At 44.4% G+C, this 24946-nt stretch overlaps 1 protein-coding gene across 1 annotated transcript; it reads right to left on the bottom strand.

Annotated features, from left to right (window-relative positions):
• Positions 1-364: 364 nt before the first annotated feature.
• SORD (sorbitol dehydrogenase) lies at positions 365-21656 on the bottom strand. Its single transcript, XM_020808087.3, has 9 exons — positions 21485-21656; positions 16869-16902; positions 15786-15950; positions 13119-13278; positions 9879-9997; positions 8356-8421; positions 5818-5993; positions 4707-4828; positions 365-1973 (listed from the first exon to the last, which is right to left on the bottom strand). Exons 1-9 carry the CDS (start codon positions 21545-21547, stop codon positions 1808-1810), a joined length of 1071 nt encoding a protein of 356 aa, XP_020663746.3. The 5' UTR covers positions 21548-21656; the 3' UTR covers positions 365-1807.
• Between the last annotated feature and the right edge of the window lie 3290 nt (positions 21657-24946).

The raw sequence follows: 24946 nt of genomic DNA, 5'->3' as shown, positions 1-24946 counted from the left end.
AGTTCGATGGTTTAGGCATCCAGCTACAAAGCCGGCGGTTAGCAGTTCAATTCCCTACTGTGACTTCTGCAAGTAGAGCCAGCCTGGGTGGCCTTGGGCCAGCTGCACAGTCCCCACAGCGCCCCTAGAGGAAGGGAAGGGTACAGCAGTTCTACCTATTCTATGCCTGGGAAACCCTGGGAAAATGGTTGCTGCAAGTCAAAAATTGACTTGATGCCACATGATGATGATGATGGTGGTGGTGATGTGAAATACTACAGGTTGCGAGGAGGAGATGACTCAAAAGAAGCAGACACAGCATGACCAACAGCTGCTGCGTTCAATCTTCTCATTCACAATATAGACATCCACCCACAAAGACAGCTTATTCCAGAAAACTAGTTTATTTCCATCTCACCCTGAGCTTTAAAACAAAATCACATTTTTAAAAAAAGAATCAGCATGTAGAACAGCAGAACTCTCTGAAAACCCATGTTCTCTCTCCCTGTGACAGCTCACGATGCAGCCGTGAACAGCGAGACTAGCTTAAGAGCGCATTAGTATCTCAGGACCTTGATGAGTGAAATATATAATTAGTGGTTTCTGCTCCAAGTCCCTGCTCAACACCCAGGATTTGAGAAGCTTCTCTCATCCGCCAAGCATCCTTCACATCAAAATGATGGTGCATGTTAACTCTGTCTGCTTGGGGAAGCATTTTAGACATCCCTCTGAGGCTATAATATTATAAGGAAGTGGTTCTTCAGAGGGAGAAATGGGCCTTCGGTCATCCTCCCCCCCAGGGGCCCAAAAGCAAAACATTCTTGCACAAGCTGTACCGCCAGGAAATTTGGGCAGCGTGCAACAGCACCCTATGTTTCCTGCTCGATTTTCTTAAGAAAGCAGCTGAGTCTTGAACCGGCAATTATGCCAGATGAATGTCCACACCATGCAAACAACAGTTCAGGGCCTCAGATTACAAATGGCCTCAAAATAAATAGGGAAAAGTACATGCCATGACAAGTAGATTATTAAACAACTCTTTTTTTAAAAAAATGTGGTGCATTTTTTGACTTGCTACGGGTCCTCTTTAAGCCTCACTAGGTTCAGGCCTCCGTGGGCCTTAATCCGGCCCCGAGTGGCGGACGCTGAGCATCATAAAACTCAGATCTGCAAGGCGTCATGTCTTTAGGGAGCCTTAAAAAAACCATCCACACACACTGGAGGAAAGTTTGCAGAAATGTACAAAAGTGTAAGAGGAAAACAGGTGGAAGAGAAGGCGAGAGAAAATCAAAACAGTCCCAAGGCGACTAAGAATGCTTAGCGGGTCACCCTACCCATGAAATGCTAATTTCCTGGGAAAGAGAACTGGAGCAGAAAACTGGAGGAATTGTTTCGAAAAGGCTGTCGCCTGGAAGAATGGATGTCTAACTGGGCTCCCCGTTGCAATCGCATGTAGAAGGTCCTATCTGCAGCTTTGTACATGTCGCTGACAAACAGGGGACCCCTCTCAGAGGCAGAATGAAATTGTGCAACCTCGAGAATAAATAGTACAGATCCACAAGGTCTTGGATCCTTATTCCATCTGCGCAGTTTAACTTTGAGATGATCATTAAGGCCCCTTTGACCGATTCATCTGATTCCAGAGATTGTTCTAGACTAAAGAGATAAAAGTTTCAGAGAAGTTTCATTTCAACTTGGTTTCTAGGAATTTTTCCTCTCTTTAAGGCTCTGGATGTCCCTAAGCAGCCAATTTCCCCCTTCCGTCCACTCCACCCTCCGGACCAGAAGCGTGGAGTGCTACAGGGTGTTCTTTATTATTATTATTATTTTAGGGATTTGGGTCAGTGGGGTCACATTTCAGCATAATTTTTATCCCGACTCCTTGTCTGGTGGCTTCGAAGGCCTCCGTGGCTTTTTCCAAAGGGAAACGATGGGTCACCAAGGGCTGGACGTTCACCTTTTTAGAGGCAAGCATCGCGATCGCCATGGGCCACCTGCAAGAAAACGATCCGGGGAGAGATTAAAGAGGGGCAGATGGGCCCACATTCTGAACAACCCCCATGTGGTGCAGATGGCATGAAACAAGGACCCCAACACAGGCAGTGGCATCCAAGACCAGCAGAATATGAATGCGTATGCCTTCCTTTACCAAATTTCCTCAATGTCGTACCTTCCAGATATGCTGGATTACAACTCCCATCGCCCCAGCTAGGTTAGCTATGCTGGCTGAGGATGATAGGAACGATGGTCCAGAGCATCCAAAGGATGCCAAGCTGGGGAAGGGCTGGCTTACACTGACGGTTGGATTCCTTTAATAAGCAGCACCCTTATTAACTTTATCCATTTTTGGACAGCGTCAAAAGGATACTGGTGCCAACTGGCAAAGTTCTCCAAAGACATCTTACTGGCGGACTTAAATTGCAAAGGTGAGTTCTTTTGTTAATGAGATCAGTTTGAAAGAGGTAGCCATGCTGCCCTGTTTCCCAAGAACAAGAACAAACGAATAAAAAGGACCCTGGCACGTCTTCAAGACTAATGAATTAATTTTAACGGGAGCTTTTGTGATAATAGTTTGCCCCGCTGTGTTTGAAAAAGTGAACTGCCACAACAAAAATGTTGAAATAAATACGCTAGTCTTAAGATCCTCAAGGTTTTTAGCACAGCTAATGGTGAAGGCCTCTGGGATTTTTAGGCCAAGAACATCTGGAAGCCTAAGGCTGGAAACCACTGCCCTGCACCACACATTACTGCAGTGTAAACAATTTGGAAAAAGGCTTTGGTTGGTTGATAATTTCTTTTCAAATTAACACACTCAATATATGAAGTCTCTATGTTGTGGCAAAAATGCTCTTATCATTGACGTGCTTATTTCTGTTATTGACATGGTGCGATACTATTCCGTTCAGCTTTAATGAACGTTTGCATTGTGATAAGGCCCTATCTTCCTGTCCGCACCCAACAACAATAAGAGTTCTCTTAAAAGGATGTTTCTTTGGCTGTACAGGATTTAATTCATGGCCCTTGACTTCTCTCTGCTGTTCAGAGTTACAAACTGACCAACTTTCCCTTACTAACTTCTATTTACCAACCCCTTTGTTTCCTGAGTTTGAAACTCGTTTATTTCTAATGGTGTGAGAAACTGCTGCTCATCCAGATGACATTTCAGAATATGTTTTATATCTTGTAATAGGTTTCCTAACAACCCCCTGTGGATCCCATTCCATGAGCCTTGCTCAAGGGAAGGGAAGATCTGCAGGGGATCCAGCCGGACTTTTGAAGACAGAGGCAAAACAGATACCGTGACATGGATGTTTTACTGTGTATTTATTTATGTATTGAAAATATTTTTTTTAGCCCTGCCTTTCTCCTTGAAAAGGACCCCAGGCGGCTTACAACAATGAAAGACAAGATTTAAAGTTGGAAACAATGAGTCTACAACAGTGTCTGAAGAAGTGGGCCCTGTGCCACGAAAGCTCACATGAAGATATAGTGGTCTTTAAGATGCTACAACACCTTTTTAAAATTTTGTTTGTTTTGTGTTTCTTGCTGAAATGCTTGCAACAGACGACCATGGCTACAATTTTAAAAAATTCAATGCTTTTGTTTATCACTAAATTTGCCATCTTCATCTTGCACGTCATTTGCCATACAGGGACAATGCGCCTATTATATTAGAATCTGGTTTTCCCACCATCTCCCCAAAAACTGGTATTACTGAAGCCAGAAAAATAGTTCTCCGGAACCTGAAAGCTTTCCGTGTGCATAATAATTTGATGGCACAGTAAAGGTATTACTCAGCCCAGAATTTTCCTTCTACTCATCAAGCAGCAATCTTGGGGTATTTTTTTTCCAGATGAAAACATTTAATAAAAATATTAATAATTAACCAAGGTGCTCCCCTAAGCGTCGCAGAAGCTATAAATCAGAGGATGTTACACTTTCCAAATACTGTTGAGCTACAGAACCAATTACGCCTCCCCGTTGGCCAAGCAAAGTCGGAGCTGGTAGGAGCGGTTGAGTCTACTAGCATCTGGACGCTTACAGGTTCCCTAATTCTACTGTAAATGACAAATTAGCATGACTTACTTTTAACCCATTGGTTCCCAACCTTGGGTAACCCAGTGTTATAATAATCATAATAATCCTAGAACTGTGGAGCTGGAAGGGACCCGATGGATCATGGAGTCTAGCCCCTGACAAGGAGGCCCAGCGGGGAATCGAACTCCCAACCTTTGGCTCCACAGCCAGAGACCTAAACCACTGAGCTATCCAGCAGTCTTGAACTGAAACTCCCAGAACCCCCCGGCCAGCACAGCTGGTGGTGAAGGCTTCTGGGAATTGCAGTCCAAGAAGATCTGTGTTACCCAAGGTTGAGGACCCTTGTTTTAACCCATTGCTATTACGATCCTCGTCTTTGTTAGCTGAAGCACCTGACCATTTATATATCTTCTGTGCCTATATTTTTCCCTAGCAGCCTCAAACAGCAACTGCATGGGTGTTCAGCCTTTTCCAAAGGAACAGGGCCTTGGACTGCCTCGAGTGCAATTCCAATATAAGCTATATTTCTATACTCACGGTTTTGAGCTTTTAAATATTGTCTTTTTAATGACGTAAAACCGCCTTAGGTTCTTTTCAGGAGAAAGGTGGGAAGGAAGGAAATGAATGGATGAACAAATAAATAAACAAATAATCACAATTTATGCCACTGGATCCTGGCAAATACTCACGTATTGCAGTACCGAAATATCCCTCTGATATCCACCTCACGCACAGCAGCATTCACAATGGGTACTGTGACCATTTCAGGTCCAAGGCCCACCAGAACCAGGGTTCCTCCCGAACGGGTTGCCTGAGGTAAAAATAAGAGGACCAAAATATCATCAGCTTAGAACTGCAGAGCTCAAAGGGACCCTACAGATCATCCAGTCCAAACGCTATCAAGGAGGTACAACTGGGGGATTGAACTCCCAACCTCTGGCTCCACATCTGGAGGCCTAAACCCCTAAGCAGTGTGTGAACCAAATCAGGCAGCTTTGGGAGAAGCAGCTTCTTCAAGCAACGTGCAGAAAGATACACAGAGCAATGCTCAGCACCAAGAAAGTTAAAATAGGTGTCGGAGAGAAGGCTGGTGTTGTTAGAGAGTGTTTGGGGATGCTCCCCATTCTCCGACATTTTCAGTTCATCTTTGGTCCTGGCAGGCAAGGAGAGGGTTGGGGGGGGTCAGAATTAATTCAATTCCCACCCCTGGCATCAAGGATCAGCTGAATCTTGCAAATGTGACCACACCTCCCGGGAGTCCAAAGACAGTACAGTGGTGCCTCGCTAGACGATGATAATCCGTTCCACTAAAATCACTATTTAGCGAAATCATTGTCTAGCGAAAAGCATTTCCTCATTGGAATGCATTGAAAACTGTTTAATGCGTTCCAATGGGGAAGAATCGTCATTGTCTAGCGAAGATCGACTATAGGAAAGCTGCTTTGCCAACCGCAGAGCAGCTGTTTAAATTGCTGTCTTGAGAAGCTTAGGTCCCAAAAACACCTGTTTTGAGAGCGTGGAGGAAGCTGTCAAAATCGTCGTCTAGCAAAACTCGGTTTGCGAAGCAGGGAACAAACATTGTCCAGCGAAATTCCCCCACAGGAATCACTGTTTTGCCAATCGCTATAGCAATCGCAAAAAGTCAATGTCTAGCGAAAAAAACTGTCATGCGGGGTAACTGTCTAGCGAGGCACCACTGTATATTTTCTAGGCTGTGGATAAGTGTGTATGTTTTCCTTCGTTTCTGCTGGAGAAGTTAAAGATAAGCAAAGACGCACACAGACATAAAGAGACACTCACATATATTCCGGCCTGGATACAGGGCTGGGCCCCAGTGCACTCAATGGTGATGTCGGGCATGCAACCAAGGAGATCTTTTACTGCCCGGCCCACCTCCTCTGGACTCTCACTCTTCACCTGGAGGGTGAAATCGGCTCCAATTTCCTTAGCCTTTTCGAGGCGAGGGGCAGATAAGTCTGGGAAATAAAAATGTACAATAAAAAACGATTACATCTGTGAGGAACAGCAATGTACCCACCACACCGTAACACTATCTTTGCCATAGGCAAAGCTGACACCGCTCCTAATATTCTCACAGCTGCATCAGGCAGGCTCTAGACCAGACATATGAAGAAAAAGAAACAAAATCTTCCAGGAAGTTGTTTTCCATTTATCTCTTTTTTAAAAAAATGATGATGCAGGACATATGTAGTAAACTGAAACACACTTTAAAATGTTTTTCCCGACTTCCCAAGCCCCTCCATGGAGATAAGTAAGTGTTTTATTGGCTAGCATCCTGAGGTGGCTCTTTTCTTCAGCCACTTCAGGATGTTGGCAAAGGAACAGCAGATAGTAGGGGATCAAAGAGGGTTGCTTGAGGTCTGTTTGACCAGGTGGCATACCGAGCCTCTGAGAAACCCTATTTTGTCCGCTCCAGCCTGCTCCAATGCCCCTGTGGAGACCAGCCTGAAGGATCATCGCTTAATCACCTACCTCCACGTATTGGAAAGCGTGGAATAAAGTGGCCATGTATTATGCTTTACAGAGGACAGCCCTCTATTGCAACAGAGCCCAAACCTTTGTTTGAAATCCCCGTCTATTTGAAGGACTGTCCAATCCAAGTCCGGTTTAGTGATGAAAGGACTCTAAAAAGAGAGACCATGTGGTTTAGGACTCCGGCTGTGAAGCCAGAGGTTGGGGGTTCAATTCCCCACTGGGCCTCCTTGACAGGGGCTGGACTGGATGATCTATAGGGTCCCTTCCTGCTCTGCAGTTCTCACATCAACTCTATGGGCTTCTATAGTTGCTCATTTGTGGTTGTTGTGCCCACAGGAAGGGTGGCCAATGCGTGGCCCACAGGCCACGTGTGCTCCAAGCCCTTTTTTCAAGACGCCCAGTGCCTGCCAGAGATTTTTTTTAAAACAAACGACCACAGTTTGCTGCAGACCTTTGGCAGCAAAGCACTAAGTCTTCACCCCCGCAGCCTTCATCATGTTTATTCAAGAAGGAAGCTTTTTATGACCCCTAATTACAAATGTTTTCCTCCTACTTCTCTAAGCCTTCATGGGTTTTCCCCCCACTAAGCTAGCCTTTATTACCTAAATCTAACAGCATGTCTTCGTTGCTTAAAAAGGAAACTTTATGTTGATAAAGCAGTGTGTAACCACTGCTGGTGTTCTTGTTTTTCCTTCCGCAGTAAAGACACCTAAAGTGGATTTGTTCCCAAAGCAGGTTTTAAAAATGCTTTATAATTAGTCAAATATTTCACTAAAATCTCAGGCTTGGTTGAATATAAAATATAGAATCACGCCCATAAATATTTGGGGGTGGGTTCTCTTTCCAATACAAAAAAAAGTATAAAATGTACATTTAGTACAATAACGAACAAAAACGACAAAGACAAAGTCCTGCTATGATATATCCAGGCCTTCGCATCTTCCCTCTTTCTCTCTAACAGAAAAAGAAATTGGCCACGCTCCATCCCTCCCCATCTGGGAGCGCAGAAAGCGGCTGTATATTGAACGCCGACCTTGTTCCATCCGGACCAGCCGCATCCACACTGATTGGCACGGATCCTCTCCAGTGGACCATGCCAGAGTTTTCACAGCCCTCATGCTCTGGTTGGATGGCTCAGTAAGTTAGGTATTTTGCCGTGGAGCCAGAGGTTGGGAGTTTGATTCCCTACTGGGAGCAGAGCCAGCCTGGGTGGCCTTGGGCCAGCTGCACAGTCCCAGGGATCCCCCCCTCCCAGAAGAAGGGAATTGGAAACCACTTCTGAGTATTCTCTACCTGGAAAACCCTGGAAAGTAGAGTCACAATTAAGTTATAACTGATTTGACAGCACATCATCATCATCGTTGTTGTTGTTGTGGATGATGATGTTGTTCCTGTTATTGTTGTTGTTGATGATGATGATGATGATAATAATAATAATAATAGTAATAATAGTAGTAGTAGTAGTAGTAGTAGTAGTAGTAGTAATAATAATAATAATAATAATAATAATAATAATAATAATAATAATAATAATAATAATAATAATAATAATAATAATAATAATAATAATAATAATAATAATAATAATAATAATACTTGGAGATGGCTAGGATTGAACCTGGCATCTCCGGTGTACAACTGCAAAATGTATGCCTTGCCACTGAGTGATAACTATCATTATTATCGTTATGCGCCATCAATACACCTCTCCGACTCACGGCGACCCTACCCACGAATGAGCAATCCCCAAAGGGATCTCCTGGCCTCAACAGCCCCGCTCGGCTCTTACAAACTCAGCCCAAGGACTCCAAAAGAAGCCGAACGGACCACGACCTTTCTTACCACTTATCACTACTTGCGCGGCCCCCATAACCTTCGCGATGAGCAAGGTCACGAGCCCAATGGGTCCTAAAAGAAAAGCAGCAAAGGGATAGAATAAGAAACATGATGCTGTTAATTGTATAATAGATTCTGAAACAGTTCCCTTCAACAACTGTTTTCAAGGAAAACCATACAGTCGCAGAAATACATGCACGCACAAGGTATAATCGAGGCGGAGCAGCCACCTCTCCCCAACTCCACCCGAACCCTCCTGGGCCTATGCAAGTCACGCCTGCTGATCCCTCTTTTTTTCTTTCAAAGGCTATTCCAGATTTAAATGAGATGCTAAGAAGAAATGGGTGATCACAGTGCCCTTCAGTTTTGTGCAGACCCAGTTGGTCAATGTTGGAGTGATATCTGGGCTAAGGCTTTTTCATAACCTTGCCCCACATTAAGTAATTTTTAATTAATTCTGATTTTTGTTATATGAACTAGGTGGCCAGCAGACAGACAGACGGACGGACGGACGGACGGATAATGGTAATCTTACTGTGCTTAATGCTATTGTACTTTCAACAGCATTAAGCGCAGATCATGTATACATGATCCCATCTCAGATTTTGTTTCTGAATTTTCTGAACTTTTTTGTTGCTTTTATTCTTACTGTTATGCTATTTTGATGCTGCTTGTTTAGCCGCCCAGGGGAGTGGCTCTGCTACTAGATGGGTGAGATAGAAATGGAACAAACGAACAAACTCACAACGAACGAACTAAACAAATAAATATGCCCCACACGCACCCCAGCAAAAGAAGGGAAGTGGGTGGTCCCAAAGCCACCATGCCACTCCGACCCCAGTGTAACATAGTCAGAGGAAACAGTGACATTCAGGCAGCATCCTTTAACCAGTGAAAGCCTGGCCACTGAAGCTCTTGAAACAGCTGAAAGAGCCTGGGGAATAAACGGCCTTTGCTTCATGACGAATATCTGCTGATTCGTCTGGAGGGCATGGCTTCCCAAGGTGGGGGTGCCACAGCCGCCTCTCCACCAGCCCTCGGCCTGGTCTATGGAGGAAGGCAGCACGGGGAATGAAAACTGGCATCTACCCACCAGCATGCTCAAGGGTGAATGTCATACCCTGGAAAGGCCTCCTAAAATAGCTCATAGGAAGGAACGCATGCTGTTTCAACCCTATAGCCAGAAGCCAAATCCCAAGCGGGGTAAGGTCACATCATGTGCCTCTGTCTATTTTTCACCTCATCCTACAGCAGTTACTAGGAGTGTAGAGGGGAGAGGTGGAGACCCACTGTTCTCTCCAGGCAGAAGATATTTTGCTGCCTGAGGCAAAGGCGTGGGGCCCTGTCCTCTGCTGCACCTGGAGACCACAGGTGAGCTTTGGAGACACACAGGACCGCCCCACTTAGGAGATCTGGGGAAGGATGGAGGCTGTCGACACCAGCCCCCTGAGCGACTGCCAATGACAGCGTCGCTCGTTGTGAGGAAAGGCGAACCTGGAAAAGCAAACAAAAGTAGAACTCTTCCGTACCAGCCCCGCATATAAAGACTTTGCTCCCCAGAGTCACTCCAGCCCTTCTGCAGGCATGGATCCCCACGGAAAGGGGTTCGATCAGGGCCCCTTCCTCAAACGTGACATTATCTGGAAGCCTGCAACAACAAAAAGAGACAGAGAAAGCTTTCACAAAAAGACCTCGGAGTGAAAAAATGAGCACCAATCTTCCAGTCCTCCAAGCAAATGTTCTAATAGCTTGAATAACTAAACTCACCTGATGCAGAACATCAAGTACAGATGCCCCCCCCAAGAACCTGGGTCACAAATGCTGTCTATTATATGCAAAATAATTGTGTGCCATCAAGGTGGTTTTTACTTATGGTGGCCCTTTCCAGAGTTTCCTTGGTAGATGGTACTCCGTTTTCCCACTCCTTTCTTCTTGAACCACTTTAGGACTGTACAGCTTGCCCAAGGCTACACAGGCTGGCTCTTCTCCCTGGAAGCACAATGGAGAATCAAACGCCCTCCCTCCGGCTCCGTGCCCACATCTCTCCGAGGGGTCAGCATAAAACTGTTCTCAGCAGATCTCCTTAAATTATTACTACAGCAAATTTGACTTTCACTAATATTTTTTATAGTAAAATTAAGAGAAAGAAAATACGTAACTCCAGCGACTGTTATTTAGTCATTCATTGTGCTTTTTTTTGGAAAGAGGGTTAAAACGTCCACTTTGCTAAGTTAGAAACAGCATTTGTGAGGCAAATTCTTAAATAAAAAATATATTTCCCCTTTTAAGATAAGCTCCAAAGTCCCAGGATGCCCCCCGCTCCGAGGAAGGAAACAGCAAAAATATTTCTGAATACACACACTCTCTCTTATCATCACAAGTCAGAATTGACTTGACAGAATGCAATTAGGATTCTTTTCTCACAACTTCCTGAAAAATCATATTAGGGTTTATTTTCAGGTTAGGTCTTATTTTCGGGAAAACAGGGTATGTAGTTAAGCAAAAACCCTTGACATTCCCCAGACAGTCTAATTATTTATTTTTCTTTTGGGGCCCTTTCAACCTTAGTTAATACTCGGCTTTCATAAGCAAGACACCTAGAAAAGCTTCTGGGCAAAAGTCCATAATCCTGTTATTCATTACCAGTTATTAACGATTTAGTGAGACTCAGGGGCTGAAGATGAACTGCTCACCAGTTGTTTAATCCTTTTTTTGAACATCTGTATCCAATTACTTCTCAAAACTTTGGGCCAAAATAAATCCCTCCAGTCTACTGTGTGCAGTGACAAAATGACACCCCTTTGTTTCCAACTGGCCGTTAATCTCATTTATGGTCTCTGTCATTGCAACACGTTGCCTCAACTGCCCTCCAGCCTATTTGATGCAGAAAAATGCTTGCAATTTTAAGAAGAACCCTAATCCACCGTATCCTGCAAATCATTCTCCCTCCAGGGAGAAGAGCCAGTCTATGTAGCCCTGGGCAAGCTGCACAGTCCCAGGACGGCCCCAGAAGAAGGGAGTGGGAAACCATTTCCAAGTACAGTGGTGCCTCGCTTAATGGCGATAATCCGTTCCAGGAAAATCGCCGTTAAGAGAAAACATCGTAAAGCGAAAATAAAAAGCCCATTGAAATGCATTGAAAACCTTTCAATGCGTTCCAATGGGCTTAAAACTCACCATCCAGCGAAAATTCTCCATACGGCAGCCATTTTCGCTGCCTATATAGCGAGGAATCCGTCCCTAAACACAGCGGGGAGCCATTTTATTTACCCGGTGGTCATTTTGAAACCGCTGATCAGCTGTTGGAAAATCGTCGTTTTGCGAAGAATCAGTTCCCAAAGCAGGGAACCGATCATCACAAAGCGAAACTCCCCCATTTAGACCATCGTTTTGCGATCGCAATTGCGATCGCAAAAAGATTGTCGTAAAGCGGATTCATCGTAATGCGGGGCAATCATAAAGCAAGGCATCACTATATTCTTTACCTGGAAAACCCTGTAAAGAATCAACATAGGTCAGAATCAACTTGATGGCACATGGTTATTATTTATTATATTTTTGAATGTTTCTGCTCACACTGGTATGACATATGGCTACCAGGAAAAAAACATAGCGCTCTGGCCCAGTCTGTATGATGCCTTCCCAAGAAAGAGCTGTGTTATATCCTTATTGGGAGCATTTCGACAACAGGCCGGCTTTTATTTTTATTCCATTGGCTTTACTGTTTCAGTTTTATTGCTTGCTCTTAACACTGTAATATTTTAACGTTCAAATATTTTAACATCTTGATTCAGTTCTGGATGATTCACTGTTTTTTATTGTAAAATTTAGTTTTATGGACAGTTTTCATTTTTACGACCGTCAACCACTAAAGGGCACAGCCAGGCAGATGGTATATAAACATTTCAAATAAATAGATTCAATGATATTTTGGCCTCTTAACCAATGATTAGGAAATGGGTTTCCACCAGATCCTTGAGATGAGGCAAACAGGATGAGGGGAAGCATTAACAAGACAAGAAAGAATTACATATCCTATTTATGTATGTGGTTGATTTGTATCCCACTTTTCCACTCAAACCGGGACACAAAGCAGCTTACAAGTATAAAAGGGTACAGAATAAAAAAACCACAATTATTAAAACATAATTAAGCAAATTGTAACATTAACATACCACAGAATTAAAAGCTATTCAAAGGCACAATGATAAAAAAAGTAAACCATTCTACCACTTTAAAGTCCTTTACTCAGCAATCAACTTGCACAAGCCTGCTTGATTTTTTTTATGCGTGCCTTTTTTAGTTGCTGCTGGAAGGACAACAGGTGGGGAGGTGGTTTGTATAAGAGAAATGTGACATCTTCCCTTCAGTTGCCCCCTTTCTATTAATGACTGAAATTCTGTTGCTTTGTTTAAAGCACCACGTTGCAACGAGAGGACACGCAGTGAATCCACAGGGATCGGGCGCACTCCTCCTTCATCGGCTTCACTGATCCAATGGGCCAACTTTAGTTGAGTCTTAGGCTGCAGATCCAACGGTTCGTACCTCTGTTGTTTCCAGAAATGGCCAGAAAAAAAGCAGGGGAGAGGTGGAATGCAAAATGAACACTCAAGTGCCCAGACTAGACACTTCTGGGTTTTATTTGAAGAGTTTGGCCACGTCTGAGGGTCCCTCCCAACTTTCCCAAAGCAAAAGCCCCCACCATCCCCGGAGGCCCCCCTCCTCCAAAACCCGCTTCGCCCTGGGATCCACAAATATGTGCAACTCACTTGTAACAAAAGCTGGCATCGTGCTTGTAATAGCGACACAGGTTGCCATCATCCGGAGGAGTCGCGCAGAAGAAGATGGTCGGAGACAGGTTGTAACGCCCATTTTTGCAGAACTCATCTATTTCTCGGGGGACCCCGGGCTCAATGGCCACTCTGTCACCTGCAAGGGGTTGGGGGAGGATGATAAAACATCGCAGAGGACTAGGAGGGCAGGGAAACTCTTGCAAAAGCATTGCACGGTGTTGAAAGGGCCTTACGGTAATCTGCAGCTCATGGAGCACATGGGGGTCCCAATGGCTGAACTGCCATCAGCCGGACGGCAGAGAAAAGTCTTGCTTTTCCAGACCTGCTATGACGGAGTTGGCAAAGCGTGGCTTTCCAGGGGATATCGAAGGGACGCTTCCATCAGTCTTGTGATCCTAGTCCACAAGGAGGAATCCCGGGACCTGCAGCCCAACAGCCTCTGGAAAGCTCCATTTTGCCGACGACAGGGCCACTAGCATCACTGGTACAGCAAACTTGATTGGGATTATGGAGGAAGGCTTCAATGTGACCTCTCAGGAACACTCACAAAACAACTAAAACCACTCTTTTGCAGAACCGTAGAACTGTACGGTTAGGAGGGACGCTGAGGTCACAGAATCCAACTCCCTGCTAAAGCTAGAAAATCCACAGTTGCAGGATCTATGACAGATGACCCTCCAGCCTGTTTAGAAACGTTCAGTGTTCATGACCTTCCATTCCTTGTTGCACTGGCAGGAAGCTCTTCCCTCTAGCCCACCTAAAATCTCCCTTTCCTAACATTTTGCATCAGTTTGTGTCCTACACTCTGGAGCTGCAGATGTTCCTTCAACGTGGCACCTTTCAAACATCGGAAGACCCCTGTCCTCTCCAATTCCCTCTTGGTCTTCTTTTCTCCCAGCTAAGCAGACAAATGCCCCCCTCTGTTCTACGGAGGGCTTGGGGTCCTGGCTGTTATCCCATCTTGCTTGCCCTCCTCTGGGCACATTCGCTATCCTTTTTAATGATGATGCCCAGAACCGGATTCCACGTTTACATCTTCATGGATGCAAAGATGGGGGGAACAAATATATATGTGTTTCTGTGTATGCATATGACACTGCCTACTTTTTCTCCCAAGAGCTCATGGTAACATAGATTGTCTTCCTTCCACAACGACCCTGCAAAGCTAAATTAGACTCAAGAAAGGGCAGTGCAAGTGAATTTCATAGTCAAGAGGACTTCATCTGAAACCGGTATTTCTGGAGGCAACGCTGGAGGCCTTCAAGAGAAAACTGGACCTCCCTTTGTCAGACTTGCTTTGATTTGGGTCCCTGCCTTGAGCAGGGGGTGAGACTCAATGGCTTTACAGGTCCCTTCCAACTCCACAAATCCATGATTCTATGGTCTAGTGGGTAGACAAAATTTTATTCCCGGTTTGGAGGGTTTGCCACATTTCTGTGTAACTTCATTCCCTGCCCAAACGGGACGCTTTTGTTTCAGAAGAAGGCCGTGGGGGAAGGCAAAAAGCTGAATTCCTGACAGCCCTTTTGTTTGGAAAGTTGGGAGACAGAATCTAACCAACATCCACGAGGAGTGAAATTTGAAACCTACACTCCCCCCCCCCCGCCCAAGACTGCAGTTTTGGAACCCACTTTTAAGAAACAGAACCTGTCACGGACATCTGCCATATTGGTGCACAGCCTGATGAAGATTAGTACAGGTTGAAAGTTAGCAGTATTTGTTTTTTCGTTTCTTAATTGAATTTTTTTTTAAAAAAATAGCGATCTAATAAAAGTATCACCTGCCTTTGCTTCGGTATAGTCAAGGGTGAATTTTTAACCTGTTTCTTCAGGTCCTAATCCCTTTCACCACACCGGCTTTCGAAAGCTCTCTGTGTGTACGTGTCTGCACGGGCAGCCCAAAACTGCTTAAGACCTGTGGATTAAAAGGCTTACTCACCTCTCACCAGACTACAAGCATACAACACCTGTACTAGTATATTATCTCTCTGTTCATGCCCACAGTTGCCTAAAGTATGGCCGTACTTACTGTACTCACATGGTAGATAATGAAGATAATAGGCATGGGACCGAGCCTACCACATACACTTGCAGGACAGATTTGTGAGATTTGAACAGGGACCTTTGCATGCGATCTCTCCTCTAGGATCCTTTGGATCTAGAATCAAGTTCCCACAAGTTCCAACTTAATATAGTCAGAGCTGGAGGACGATTTCAGACATTCTGCCCATATGCCCCTAAAATAGCATTACTGCAGGGTGGCAGGAAACAAGAGGGCTGAAGAGATGGGATACAGGTATTTCTCCTAATTAATCATTAATAGAACTCTGGCCTTTGGTCCTTAGGAGGAATTTACAGAATTTGTCTTTCGGACAATACTGTCTCTCCTCACCCACCCGGCCCAGTCCACGGCCAGGCTGGCTGGCGGCTTCTGGGCACTGTAAACTAGAGCAGCGGCTCCCAACCTTGGTACCCCAGATATTCTTGGACTACAACTCCCAGAAATCTTGGTCAGCACAGCTAACAGTGAAGGCTTCTGGGAGTTTTAGTCCAAAGTTAGGGAGCCCCTGATCTAGAAGGTTATTTTGCCATTTTTGGAGAATGGGAAATATCTCGCCCTCTGGGAACGTTGGCCTTTGCTTACCTTTTTTAAGGTTGGTGACCGAAGACCCTACTTTGATGACGGTCCCTGAAGCCTCATGGCCAAGCACCATAGGATTCTTCACCACAAAATCCCCAATCCGTCCGTGTTGCCAGTAATGGACGTCCGAGCCACAAATCCCAACAGAATGCATCTTCAAAAGCACCTCTAGCAGAGAAGGGAAGAGGGGGGGTAAGACCCTGAGACTTCCACAGAAAAGATGTGTTCACTGCAGTACTAAAGTTGATGGGTTGGATCTAACACTTAATCAGGAGCCTTGTGACGTGGTGGTTAAACTGCAGCACTGCAGCTGAAACTCTGCTCACAACCATTGTTCAATCCTAGGTAGCCGGCTCGAGGTTCACTCAGCCTTCCATCCTTCCGAGGTCAGTAAACTGAGTACCCAGCTTGCTGGAGGGGTGGGGTCAATGTGTAGCCTGCATAATTAAATTGTTAACCGACCAGAGAGTTCTTTGAGTACTATGAAGTAATACATCAGCAGCACGCTTTACACAAAGTAGACCCTTCTAAATCTATGGCCAGAATCCTACCGGTGCTTGCACGAGATCTGCATAATTTGCTACTGCAGAGTGCATCTCCGTCATGTAACTGGGCACATGAACGGGTAAGCAAGCAAAATGTGCTCCCCCATCTCGCCCGTTAGGTGCAATTGGCCATAGGAAGTTACACAAACTTTGCGCCTCCCTTTGGCCAGAATCCTAACCAGGCTTCTAGCCACTGGGAGGCAAATTAGTCAATTTATTGAAATCCAATCAATTTAATGAGTCTGCCCTAAGGGCTAAAGGACAAAAAAAACTTTTTCATGACCACAACAACATTTATGCCAGGAAGGGCCTTGAAAACTGATAGTAAAAGTCAAGGTTCATAATTATGTTCGCATTATATCCTTTATTAGACCATACGGCTGGGTAACAATTAAGCTTTGGTGGAATTTGAACAGGTAAGACCAAGACTGACTTCTTTTCTGCGAACCCGCCGAGCAATTATTTATATCACTAAAAGAGCAGAATCAATTTGTTTAGAATGCAAAAATGGAACGGTCACGAAGCTATATTGTACACCTACCATTTGGCCCTGGTTCCGGTATTGGCCGATTTTCCTGCAGAGACAAAACAGATAAATACCATGTTACCCAGGTTGGAAACCACCGGGCATTCTGGAAGTTATAGTATAAAAAGTTATTTTTCTACTGTCTTTCCCCAAAAATAAGACAGGGTCTTATATTAATTTGTGCTCCAAAAAAATGCAGTAGGGCTTATTTTTAGGGGATGTTTTATTTTTATGTACAACCATCTACATACATTTATTCAAATACTGTACAGTCATATCATCTTCTTCGGCTTGCTACACAAAGGGTGGAGGGCAGGGTTTCACTTAACTGGGGCTTATTTTTGGGGTAGGGCTTGTATTATGAGTGTCCTGAAAAATCATACTAGGGCTTATTTTCAGGTTAGGTCTTGTTTTCGGGGCAAACTGTAAGTTTTAGGTAAATGAATGAGAGGATAAAACAAGCAGAGATACTTCAGCTGCACATGGATCAATATATGAAAAAAGAAGAAGATGGAATCTCCTAAAATTATTCTGGATTTAAATTGATTAGTACCCTCAACCAAAATATCCTTCTACCACTCTTCAGTTACAGACTGCTTCATAACATTCATTATTTTTACAAATTAAATGCCTGGTGCTACTAAAGAAAAAAACAGTAGAAATAAATTGTAATTTGCACACTATACTATTGAACACAGCTAGAAATTTCAGTGAGGACTCAATGAGATTGTCCTTTATCCTCATCACAACAATCTCCCAAACACCTTATAGTGTCCATATTTTAAAACTTTAGAAAAGATGTACACAGAGCCGGTTGGCCATTTAACTCTAATCAGCAATAATAAGTAAAGGAAAAGTGAGATAATACACTACTTTAAGTGGTTGTGAAGGTGAAACAGAGTGTGAAAAGGAAATGTTTAATGTTTAGCTAGCGAGTAAATGTAACTTTCATTTAAATCCCCAGAATATCTGGGATGGCAAAACCACAGAGCCAGCTGATCAGGGCACCTAAGATGGGTTCTATTTCTCTTTCAATCCTACTTTCAGAAATTGTGGTCATTCCATTTAAAAAAAATGCAAACTCTTCCTCCAGGTCTTAATGGTTTTTACTGCAAATACATAAAACCCTCATTCTCCGTCAGCCAAAAAGAAAGAGGTGGGCCATAGTTACATAGAAATGCTCCTAGAGCAACAGCGATCTCTAATTCTAGCAAAATTTTACCCACACCAGACACGCTAAAAATGAAATGAATGCCCACTGCGGCAGAGGAAGCTCTTTCAAATCAAACCAGGGCCGGGGTGCGAGGTCTGCGTGAGAAAATAACACAGCAGGACAATTTTCCAACAACGGTAGGCAGAAAAATGCACAACTGAGGGCAGAAGTGACACAAAAGTTAGGCAGAGGTAGGGCATGGTCCAACCAAAGTGTGCCAGGCCTTACAAATGACGGACATTTTGCTGATACCTCTAATTTCTCTACATTTTGTCGTACGTTGCCATTGGCAGACATTCCAGGTTTCGCAAATAAAACAGTTTCACCTCCATTCCCTCCATTTCTCTGAGATTTTCCAAGCATGGAGCAATCCCCCCCCCTCCATTTATTTCATTTATTTCTTGGTAAGCCTGTGGGGGCAATGTGATCTTTTTCTCTCTCTCTTTTCAATGGAAATTGAACTTATTTGCAATAGTAACACCCCAAAAGGGTGCAGGGGTGTGTTCCATTTTTATTTCATTTTAAAAGCTGCCAGAGAGGTATTCTGCATGCCCAGCTTTTTTGCATCCAGCTGGTCTTTCCTCTCTTCAATGAATGTATTTATTTATTTATTTGATTTATATCCCGCCCATCTGGTATATTTATACCACTCTGAACTCCTGCATAGGAGGCCATTCAAATGTTGCAGGGAGGGGGCAGACGGCAGCAAAATGCAGCTTCCCTTAAGGCAGTGGTCCCCAAACCTTGGGCCTCCAGATGTTCTTGGACTTCAACTCCCAGAAATCCTGGCTAGCAGAGGTGGTGGTGAAGGCTTCTGGGAGTTGTAGTCCAAGAACATCTGGAGGCCCAAGGTTGGGGACCACTGCCTTAAGGGGTTGTGAAACTGACTAGAATAAAAAAAAATCAAATGTGTTTGTTATCTTACTCCTCTCCAATCAGGCAGACACATCTCCTGGCTGAATTGTGAAATTGACTATAGAGGCCAAGAGTCGAGCTTGAAATTGACTAGCCAAAACTAGGGCTTCCTGTCAGGGTGTAAAAATGACTAGGGAAAAAAAATTAAACATGCACCTGCACATAGGGAACACTAGAAGGGTGCTGTGTAGCAGCCTAAAATCTTTGGAGAAGATGTGCTTGGTGATCATGATGAAGGGAAATGGAGCAATACTGTTTCCCCCAATGGGTGCACTGAACACAGTGAGAAGAATATGCTAAAAAAAAAAAAGCACCACCAGTCCTCAGACTTGAAATACCCACAGGCAATGGAGTTACATAAACACAGAAAAGCTGAAGCCTTCAATGGTTACTAATCACTAGGGGATTTCTATGACATGTCATATTTTTTCTGCAACCTATGCTTGAGTTTATGTTTGAACCTATTTATGAGTCCTCTGGTGAGAAAGGCCAGAGAACTCAAGACCATGTTTGAACTTGCTTGTGGGTTCAAATGTAGATTGCAGAGAAAAATGTGAAAGGTCAAAGACATCGTCGTTGTGGGGTTTTCGGGCTCTTTGGCCGTGTTCTGAAGGTTATTCTTCCTGACGTTTCGCCAGTCTCTGGATGGCCGGCATCATCAGAGGACAGCACTCAAAGCACGGCCAAAGAGCCTGAAAAACCCTCAATAACCACTAGATCCCGGCCATGAAAGCCTTCACGAATACGGTCAAAGACATCTTCTCCCTGCATCGCTATATAGAAACCTCATATATAGGGGCTGTCTACCACTCAATGTCAGATGCTAGGGAATGGCAACAGAAGACGGCTCCTAGTTTCATGCCCTATATCTGGGATTTTTGCAGGTGTTGCCTTCCACCCGTGCAGGAAACCAGGCCTATTTCTGGTCCACCTATGAAAGGTGGCACTATCTTATGCAGAGAGCATGACCCAGAACTAGTAAGTTCCATTGATGTTCAGTGCAACTAAATAATTGTGCATGGCAGCACAGCTCAACATTATAATTTTATATATCTCTACTTCAAAGTAGGTCTTGCTGTATTAGAATCACGGAATAATTGAGCTGGAAGGGGCCTACATAAGGCCATCAAGTCCAACCCTCCCCACCCCACTCAAGCCCGGAATCCAAATCAAAGCAGATCTGACGGAGGGTTGTCCAATTTTCTCTTGACGGCCTCCAGCGTTTGGGGGGCTCACCACTTCCCGAGGTTACAGGTTCCTGCTCTAACAGTTAAGGTTTTTTTATATTCTGCCAAAATCTGGCTTACTCTGAGGGTATGTTTGCACTGGATTGGACAACGCGAAATCAGCGTGCTGAAGCTCACCGCCTGATAGTGTATGTTTACTCAAGAAGAAAACTTCATTGTGTTCATTAAGGCTTGGTCCCCAACCACCCAAAAACCGTATACAGAACTACAAAGTCTGCAGCCTTGCTCTTTACAATGCTGCGCATGTTTACTCTTACGGAAGCCTTGCTGTGTTTAATCCGTGTCGCCGGTTCTAAAAATTGTGACGCCCAAGGAGATCAAAAAAGCTCGCACCAGAGGCCATGGCCCCTTCCCTCTGAAATAAACTTCCTACAGAGGTCTGCCGGGCTGTCTTCCCTCTCAGTTTTTAGCAAAATAAGATCAGAATTATACAAAGCTGCCTTTTGCCAGAGTTACACTCAGAACCTATCAGAGTTGCCAGACTGATAGGTTCAAATTTGTTTTAAATTTGTATTCATTCTATTTAAATGCAGGATTTTATTCTCTCAGCTACTGACAGCGCTTCTATCCTCTTTATTGCACATTGTGGTTTTTGTATTGCGCAATTATGCCTACGTGGGTTGCACAAACTCCCCTGCATGGCACTAATGGGGTGGGCGCAGGAGTGGCTTTATAACTAACCGCTGCCTGTTTGAATAGGGTTTTTAATTTGTTGCAATAATTTAGTTTAATTTCATTGCACTTGTTATGCTTGTTTCCTTTTTAAGCCTTTCATGTCCTTGTGATCGCTGGCCAGAGGAAGCACGAATCAGAGGGAGCGGGGCGGAAATTCAACAAATAAACAAGCAAACAAACACAGAAAGTTGAATGAATGAATGAATGGATGAAAGAATGAATGGATGAATGGATGATCCATCGAGCGCTGCTGTTACTCCATAATGACTAAGCGCAAGATTGCACCCGCCCCGTTTACACCCACCCACATCGTTTCCCCGACACACACACACACACACACACACACACACACATTCAGACCCACACCCACACACCCCTGATTGCAAAGTCAGCCTGCCGGAGGCGTCTCCAAGGGACGCACCGGCCACCCATACCCAAACCCTTCCTGCAAGGGGGAGCCACTCCAGCCCCCCAACCCCCGGAGGCCTCCAAGCGATCGGGGCCCCTTTTTGGGCGTCCAAACGGTGCAAGGCTGCCTGCACCCGGGGAGGGAGGGAAAGAGGGCGGAGGGGGGGGCGTACCAGGCGCAAGTCGCCGGCTTTGTGCACCACCACCGACAGGTTCGTCTCCTTGGGCGCCGCCATCGCTGCTCCTGGTCCGGCTGCTGCTGGTGGTGCCCCGGCCGGGGGGGGGGGGACGCGCGCCTCGCACCGCCTCCGGGCCGCCGCCCCTATTTATGGGTCGGCCCCGGGCTCAGAGTCCGACCCGGGGGGGGAGTGCGCTTTCGGTGCGCGCGAGGAGGAGAGCGAAGCCCCGGGGCGGGGGGAGCGCGAGAAGGGTCGGACTCTGACCCGCTTGAGACCGCGAGGCCCTGCGTTGTGCAATGCCGCCGCTCAGACACACACGCACCGACCTCCCCCCCCCCTTTGCAGGCCGTGGTGGATGATGAGGATCATGCCCTGGTACAGTCAGGCATTGTCAGTCTGTGCATGCATTTCAGCAAGAAACACAACACCAAGCAAGCAAAACCACGTTGTGGCACCATAAAGACTATATTGGGGCAATACCACTACAATAAACTTATTATTATTATTATTATTATTATTATTATTATTATTATTATTATTATTATTATTATTATTATTATTATTATTATTATTGTTATTGTTATTGTTGTTGTTGTTGTTGTTGTTGTTGTTGTTGTTGTTGTTGTTATTATTATTATTATTATTATTATTATTATTATTATTTTGCTCTACTTCTTCAGACAAATGAGAATACAGAGATTTTATGCAAGACTGTACAAGGCAGTTATTGCATTTTGCGCCTTGTACTGATTTATTGACCTGTTTGGTATACATTTCTTTTGAAGACACACCTGTGTAATATATCAAGAATGAACATGCCTGTGTGTGCACAGAAATAGGATTTGCTCCAGTATGTGGCAATCTGGTGATTCAGGGCCCCATGAAGAGCTGCTGACGATCCCGTGTTAAGTTCAATGCATGAGGCTTTATAGCATACAACCCCCACCCCATCCACCCCCAATGTGCATTGCCCTAACAAAGTCTATTATGGAAGTGTTAAATTTCCCATTATCTTTAAGTGGCTAAGCTTATCAATATTGGGAAACTGAAAACCGGGTGGGAAATTTAAAGTGATCAGTTCTGCTTTGATCACTCTCAATGAATGCACGTGCTGGAAACGAACTAAAACCAGCGAGAAAAAAAATCTTTAAAATTGTCCTCCAGTGATAATAGTGATGGGAATTGCCATTATGATTTTCTACATTTTGGAATTAACCACTGCAGCGGAACCCTGTCAAACGCCCTAACCAATCAGGGCTACTTTTTGATGACCCGCGATTTTATGGTGGACGGTTTGGTCCGTCACCATCTTGTATCTCAGTATACATTTTAAGTTGGGGCTGGTTTGCTCCATTGTTTAATGTCTATTTGTTGCTTACTATTGAATTTTAGTTTATGTGGTTGACCTTCTTGTTAGTTGGCCAGCCTGGCCACGATATGGGCAGAGTAAAAACTGAAAGAAAGAAAGAAAGAAAGAAAGAAAGAAAGAAAGAAAGAAAGAAAGAAAGAAAGAAAGAAAGAAAGAAAGAAACGAATGAATGAATAACTCGTGGTGGTATTTCTCGTAGGCCTAGCTAATTTAACTCAGGAAAGATACCCCTGGGCTCTCTACCTAAATTGGATTTTAAGCTCTCTTGATGACATTGTGCGGTTTGAATCCTGCTGGACAAGTTCTCTGTTACCTTGATCACATTTTTGAAATCTCATTGAATTGTGGGAAGCAAACACTTCGTTAACGCCAACGGCTGAAGGAAACAGGTTGAGAAAAGTAACAGTTCTTCACAGGCCTCACTTTCATTCATATCCAATAATTTACACAAGTAGTTATTAGTCACTTGTGCCACTCAGTCTAATTACCCCATTTCCTCCTTAGCCTCCGGAGTTAATAATGGCGTCTGTCGTAAAGCCAATTTGTCAGGAGTATCTTAACAGTTAATGACACACTGCCCTTTAACCGATAAAAAGTTTGGGAAGCCAACAGAAAACTCCGCTACTACCACTGCTACTGATACTTTATATCATCATCATTATGGCAAAATTAATAGCAATAATATATATTTATGTTTCTTCCAAATGGAAATAGTGCAAAGATAGGATCAGATGATACCATATCTTGGTGCACAGCTTTTGGTACATTTTTACAGGTTTCATATGAAGGAGGCACTCCATGGACAAACCTGCTGATGCAGAATTCCAAGAACCCATTGTTTGGCTTCAAAAACCATAGAAAAAATATTGAAATGGAAATATCGGGGGGGGGGGGACACGGGACGGACGGAATTAAACAAGATGCTGAAATGTCTACACCCCGTTTTGATCGGCTGGAGTTGGAGAGGCGTCCCACCCTCTTCAATGTACAAAGCGTCGCTTCTAGAGGCTTCGGAAACGGAAAAGCACGTCCCTCCCATTCTTTCCACCCCATTGATGGGTGCGTTGGAGAGATCCTGCGGAGGACTTGGGAGAGTTGCATGTGACCTCACAGCTTACACTCTTGCCCAGTCTTCTCATATCTTCATGCAACCCTGCCTAACCCTAAGTGCGTTAGGGCCAAATTAGATACATGGTGCCTCGCTTAACGATCAACCTTGTTAAACAACGAAAACGCTTTACGATGAAGTTTTTGCGATCACTATTGCGATTGCAAAATGATGTTCCTATGGGGGGAAATCGCTTAACGATGATTGGTTCCTTGCTTCAGGAACTGATTCTTCGCATTATGACGATTTAAATGGTGGCTCTAAAATGGCCGCCCGCTGTGCAAAATGGCTCCCCGCTGTGCTTTAGGACGGATTCCTCACTTTACAGGCACCGGAAAATGGCCGCCTTATGGAGGATCTTCGCAAAATGAGCAGGTATTTCGCCCATTGGAACGCATTGAACTAGTTTTCAATGCATTTCAATGGGTTTTTAAAATTTTGTTTGACGAGGATTTCGCTTAACAGCGATTTGAACGGAACGAATTATCCTCATCAAGCAAGGCACCACTGCAGGAGGAAACCTTGAATGCCAGTCTGTTGATTTATCCAGGCCTCTTCCCTGTCTAGAATTCCCATCAGCATCAGGCAGTAAATGGGTGGCAATTTTTCAGCAGACCAGCGACAGGGAGAGGAACAGGGCAACACCTCTTCTCCTCTCTTTCTGACATGACTAGCATTGCCATTCTGCCATGATGGATTGTCTGTCTCCCACCCCAGAGAGTTATGTGTGTTATGTGCTGTCATGTTGCAACCCATGTGCCTAATAGGGTTTTCAATCTATGTGAAATATTTAAGGAGTGGTTTCACCAGTGCCTCCACACACAAACAAACAAACGTGTTTCCATGGATAGACAGAGTTTGAACCCAGGTGTCTTGAATTCTAATCTCTCCATTTGTTCGCTGTACCACACTGGCTCTCACTCACCCCTAGAGTCCTGTTGAGTCCTGTTACTGAACGCAGTTGGGCATGTTTTTAATT

The sequence above is a fragment of the Pogona vitticeps genome, chromosome 12 (genome assembly GCF_051106095.1).
Source record: "Pogona vitticeps strain Pit_001003342236 chromosome 12, PviZW2.1, whole genome shotgun sequence".
NCBI classification, from domain to species: domain Eukaryota; kingdom Metazoa; phylum Chordata; class Lepidosauria; order Squamata; family Agamidae; genus Pogona; species Pogona vitticeps.
Note: the sequence above shows the minus strand (reverse complement) of the source record. Positions and strands in the feature narration are given on the sequence as shown.

Bases quoted from the DNA above. Each gene is read 5' to 3' on its own strand.
- SORD (XM_020808087.3), bottom strand. From the start codon at position 21,547: ATGGCGGCGCCCAAGGAGACGAACCTGTCGGTGGTGGTGCACAAAGCC. The intron at 16,903-21,484 runs GTACGCCCCCCC...TTGTCTCTGCAG, and splicing joins AAGCCGGCGACTTGCGCCTG to GAAAATCGGCCAATACCGGA. The intron at 5,994-8,355 runs GTAAGAAAGGTC...TTTATTTCCCAG, and splicing joins CGCGCAAGTAGTGATAAGTG to ACTTATCTGCCCCTCGCCTC.